This window comes from Schistocerca americana, chromosome 2 (genome assembly GCF_021461395.2).
Source record: "Schistocerca americana isolate TAMUIC-IGC-003095 chromosome 2, iqSchAmer2.1, whole genome shotgun sequence".
NCBI classification, from domain to species: Eukaryota; Metazoa; Arthropoda; class Insecta; order Orthoptera; family Acrididae; genus Schistocerca; species Schistocerca americana.
This window is the reverse complement of record NC_060120.1, coordinates 694,565,876-694,571,875: the sequence shown is the minus strand read 5'-3', so window position 1 is coordinate 694,571,875 and position 6,000 is coordinate 694,565,876. Positions and strand designations below refer to the sequence as shown.

General features: G+C 36.1%; 1 protein-coding gene across 1 annotated transcript in view; it reads right to left on the bottom strand.

Moving 5' to 3' along the window:
• The window catches only part of LOC124593504 (cyclin-D1-binding protein 1 homolog), a gene marked incomplete in the record, with an annotated part of 95,402 nt that overhangs the window by 1,242 nt on the left and 88,160 nt on the right, over positions 1 to 6,000 (bottom strand). The window contains 1 exon segment of the mRNA XM_047131933.1: positions 1 to 35. Within this exon segment, the coding sequence (XP_046987889.1) occupies positions 1 to 35 (35 nt within the window).

Below are 6,000 nucleotides of genomic sequence, written 5' to 3'. Positions count from 1 at the left end.
AGCAGAAGTTGTAAATGCTTTGCCACTTTCAGTGCCTGAAAAATAAAAATAAAGAGAGTTAAAAAATAAGAGGAAAGAAAGTATTCTGACTCATTGACATCATTGTTTTAATGACTAATGAATAATTACCTTTCCTTATTGTAGTTAAATTTTATGATTGTGACCATTTAAATTACGGCCACTCAATAGTAGTAGGATGGAAAATAAGGCGGAACGGGGGGGGGGGGGGGGGGGGGGGGGGGGGGGGGGTTCTCATTATCACAAAACTTTCAATTTTGTTGTGATTGTTGTGATGATTGTCCCACTCCAGAGGTGTGATGTGTATTCCACATCATCTTACCTATTAATGATACTTTTAACTGAGACATAAAATAAGGTGTTGCATGTAAAAGTGGATGTAAGATGAACACCAACAGACGCAAAACAAGAATAATGGAATGTAATCGAATTAAATCAGGTGATGCTGAGCGAATTAAAGAGTTTTGTTATTTGGGCAGCAGAATAAATGATTATGGCTGAAGTAGAGTGGATATAAAATGTAGAATAGCAATGACAGGGAAAGTGCTTCTGAAGAAAAGAAATGTGTTAACATCGAATATAGATTTAAGTGTTAGGAAGTCTTTCCTGTTAAGTATTTGTATGAAGTGTAGCCAAGTACGGAAGTGAAACATGAATGATAAACAGTTTAAACAAAAAGTGAATTGAAGCTTTTGAAATTTGGTGCTACAGAAGAATGATGAATTTTATGCGTGTAAATCACATAACTAATGAGGAGGTACTGAATAGTATTCAGGAGACAAGGAATCTGTGGCATAACTAGACCAAATGTAGCGGTCAATTGTTAGGAAACATTCTAAGACAAGGGATCACCAATTTAGTGCTGGGGAGGGGAGGGGGGGGGGGGGGGGGGGGGAGAGAGAGAGAGAGAATGTTTTGGGAGAGGGGAATAAAAATTATATAGGAAGATAAAGATATGAATACAGTAAGCAGACTCAGTACGATGTAAGTCACAATAGTTATTCAGAGATGATGAGGCTTGCACAGGATACAGTAGCATGGAGACCTGCATCAAATCAGTCTTCGGACGGAAGACCACAACAAACAATGTAAAAGTACACATATTGTGTGGGGTTGTTATTTTTTTATTTGCAGTGTCAAGGCTCTATGCAAGCATATTGGTGTTTTTGAGAAGGAAACCACTGTGACTTCGCTAGATGAAAAACCTAAATAATTAAGTCATGTATAATTAAGGTGATAATGGCCAATGATCCCTTAAGTGCAGGTGCACACCAATCTTGAACTCTCACGGGAATCAGTGAGATGCTGCAAATAAAAAGGCTAATAAGCTGGGGTGCCGCATCAGAATGTGTAGTAGAAAGCTGAGAATTTGGCTCTGACAGGAGATGTACTAGGGCGGACCACGAGAAGCAACTTTCTTTGAGAGGCATAGTGGTCAGCACATCTGCCTAGTACGCAGGAGACTCATCTTCGAATCACTGTCAGGAACAAATTTTGAACTTGCCCATTGATGTAAATCAATGCCCAGTGGCAGCTAAGGTCTTTATTTCCTTTGTGTGTTAATTTAAGTCTTTGCCATTCTCCCTGATTATGATTCCAAGTTTGGATATGATACATTGAGCTAACAAAGTGTTCTAGCAAATGAGTTTATGTACATTTCTTAAAGAAAACACAAAAATTATTAATACTCCTGAAATCTCAAGTTATTTGGTAGAGATTAGATATGTCATGTAACAATTTTTAACAGCAACACAGAACAGAGAGATCAGAAGACTGAGAAACACCAAATGCAAAGATAAAGAAAAAGAGGTAAACTATGTATCTGAATAAATGACACCCTACATTTTTGGCTTCTTGGTAGGAGATGGGTCAAGTTAATTGCTGGAAGTAAAGAAAACACTTAACACACTGCAAAAGACAAACATGCAAAATAAGAAGTATTAAACAAAAACTGATAAGGAAGATTTTTGGAAGAAAGGGTCCCATTTAACATGAAGAATTATTGTGGCATTGCCCATGGCAAGCAAATAAATAAATAATTGGAGAAAGTAACTGCACATATTAATCCACAAACCAAAAATCTTTTATTATGAAGATGATTGTTGCTGAAGAGATGTAATTAAAAGTTACTGTGCTGTACCTGACAAAGAAGAATTTTTAAGATAACGAAACAGAAGCTCGACAGCCAATTTCTTCAGTGGACGGCAACTATTTTGTGGGTGACCAGCGACCAGTGACTTGCATCGAGAGGGACAGTTGTGCAACCACTTTATGGTCCCAGTCAGATATGGCAACACAGTGCAGTCCCAAGAGGATGGTATTTGCAGGCATGTAGTGTCTGATAGTGATTTGTAATGATGACTTTACAGTAGCATTAATGACACGTTACTAATGAAAGGAGAGTTATATCTGTTTTGATTTAAATGTGGAAATAAAAGAGCGAGGTTTACAAAATGTAAAAGAAGGATTGTGCTTGGGACAAATTGTGGTAAAGGTACCATGCTTTACATTTACATATTAATTTTCTAATGATTAACATGAATTACTAAAACTATATTAAAATTGGAGTAATGTGCCCTTACATTTGCACGTAGCATTGTAATGGGTAAACATTTAAAAATTAATTCACGGAAAAAATATGATTTATTTGCTGCCCAATACAACTCTGTTGTGCAACCACTTTATGGTCCCAGTGAGATATGGCAACACAGTGCAGTCCTAGAGGATGGTATTTTTCATTCAATTTGATTTTAGGTGTCATTTTCATTGAAGAGCGTCTGTGTTGGACAGCACACTTAATTAACGCCAAAAACTAAAATTAATGGTATGAAACTAATGACAACCAGGTGACCATCACATTTCATGAACATTTTGTAAATAATTATAAAATGTTATTTCAGTGTTACTTTTGCTATGATAGTATAGTGGTTAAGTGCCTTCAGTATATCCATATCATCCTCACCCTTATTATGTCTAGTATTGTACATTTTAATTTATTCCCTCTGAACACTACCGAAAATTTTATTTAATCTTTCGTACCACCATTTCTAATTTTTAAATTTATTTATTTACCTTTCTTTGGGGGGGGGGGGGGGGGGGGGTTATTAAGACAGTATGCGTCACAGCCCTCAAATATTTTAAGTTGCTTTGGTACTGGTGTAGTGTACACACCCTATGTGTTTGGCAGACAAGTCGTATGGTAGAGGGCTCTGAGAGCAATGAGCAGGTATTCTGTTGTTGGCAAACATGAGGGCGACATGTTTGTATAATGTGGTACTAATCAAAGTGTATTAATAAATGTGTTCTGTGCAAGTTTAACTTTTATTCAACCTCTCACACAGTTAACAGTTTTTACTCATAAAACTGTACTAGAACTTCATAGTATTATAAATTATTGATACATTTTATTTTTTTGGACAAAAACAACACAAGTAATATTTTTTTAGTTAAAAAGGTCATTATGTGCACCAATCTATTTCTTAACACATTCCGACATTTAAAACAAGTAGCAGTGTAAGTCCACATGATGTGAGATGCACATAAACTCTGACAAAGTTTCAGATGTTGTTCAGGTACATTTTCTAAATATTTTGGTGTAAGGAATTGGTGGTCTATTGAGGGATCACACTTCCAAAGTTACTGAGCACCCTCCCTATAACCCTGATGTCCTATATGACTCTTCCTTATTTCCACAAGTGAAGGCGATGTGACATTAAAAATGTGCATGGCTACCAGGAAACTGTGGGGAACAACAATCAGGCAAATGTCGATCCATGTTATATGTAGGAGGAACAATATTGCTAAATTTTCCTAGTACCATTAGTAAATGAAAAGTACCAGACTGTTGTCTCCCCTCTTCCTATGGAAGGAATCTGTCTGTCCTAATCAATGAATATTCTTCCATACACAAATTCTCAACCATTTAATATTTTTCTTCTGCTGCACTATTCGGGGGGGGGGGGGGGGGGGGGGCATTCTTTTACTGCATTATAAAGAGAATTTAGCAACTCTGGCTCATTTGTGACACATTAACAGTGCCTGTACACTTGCATTCAATGTATTACTTACCAATTCAAACAGTTCCACATTTTTCATTCCTATCAGTTTTCTCCAACATTTTTTAGCAATTCAGCTGTGCAACTAATGAGGATTTTCTCATGACGGCTGACAGTGGACTAATTCTCTCTAAATATAAGATTAGTAAATGGCTGTCAACATTTTTGCAAGGCATAAACGTAACTAAAAATGCAATTACTTCTCTACATTATCATCAGGTGAGGTTTCCTTTTACTGTAAAAATGACATGTACAGTCCAAAAGTGAATACTGGGGACTTTTTTGGGAAAGGGACAATTTTCTCCCCTCTCCAAACCAATTTCACAAGTTGTAACTATTCTGTGTTCCAATGAATACCTTCTAATAATTTTGAGACCGTGAATTTTTTATGTTACTTGGGTTAATTATTAACCTGCTAGTGCTTCCTTTCCTGGTTAGGCAGCAATGCTGGGTACCAAGAGTATATTATGTGATGGCATTTTTAATGAATTTCAAAGAAATGCTTTAAAGAAATATGAAGATTTTCATTACACATGAATCAATGAATGTTCTGATTTATTTTTTTTATTTTTTGCCATGAGAAATCTGTAGCTATACAAAACTCTTGGTCAGTATATCAAATATGATCAAACAGTTAATATCTTTAGAAGAGTAATAATGGCACTTTATGCATTATAGGGCTCCAGTACAATACAGACCTTATTTGAGACACACTGGAGGAAAACTACCTAGCAGATAAAACAGGTAGGGGAGGATACCCCAGCAATATCAGTCCACTGGGATCTCCTACAGTGGCTGATTTATGCAGTAAGTGTTTTGGAAACTTGTGACACTATTCCATACCATTCAACAGCAGTGTTTGGAAGTTTATGACCTAACAAGTACATACACTGTTAGAAGTAAGGAAGGCATATTTTTTAAAATTTTCTCATCAATATATGACACTTTAACTTTACATTAAATTCTTTCCTTAAGAACACAAAACAGTGATTTTTGTTTTTTCCCCTCATTTTAGTGAGAGAAACCGGACTCATAAGTTTGTAACAATATACTCTGTATCTTATATATTTTACTAGGGAAATTTTGAAACAAAAACAATGGAAAATGTGCTCTACCTATCTTTACTTCAATTTTAATTGCTAACAAAACACTTGTGCAACCTATCCTTGGTTACAGCTAATATGACACCCCTACCAAATACAACAGGGGACACTAAACATGACAAAAAGGACAGCACAAACAATCAAAGGTTTGTTTGACCTATGGGAGAGTTATCATTAAAATGTGGGGAAAAAATGAACTAGCTGATATTTGAATAGACTCAGTGTGAGAGCCTACTTACAATGTTTCGAGAACCAGTATTGAGAAGAAAGCCCATAACATGATACAATAGGAAATACTCTCTGCCATGCATTCCACAGTGTTTTGCAGAATACTAATGTAATTAGTCAACAAACAGGAACACGGTTTTAGGGAATACACTGCATAGCCTGGAGCTCAGCATATGCCTGAAGAAATTTTTCAAATGTATCCAGCAGCTGTTGGGTACCATATTACAACTTCCAGGAAAATACAACTGTTGTAAACTCTATAACAGAGTGTTTTCTCTGGTGAGTGACAAATTAACGGGACCTAGTAAAAATATTACTCGTCACCCATTAATGCCGCTTTGCTCTATGTCCTCTAGTGAGTAATTCTTTGTAAATACAACTCCCTTTTATGACAAAATCATAAAAACGGTTTTGCCAACAACTTAGAAAGATGAATACACCAGCCCACTCCATACAACACACAATAAACATAATGGAGGGAGGAAATAAAAGAATCACACAATTTCCAAATTCAATCAAGGCAGAAAACAGTAAAATGCATAAAGGTAATCTTTTGGAAAACATGGAGTGTTGCATAGTGAACAGCCATTTAAAAA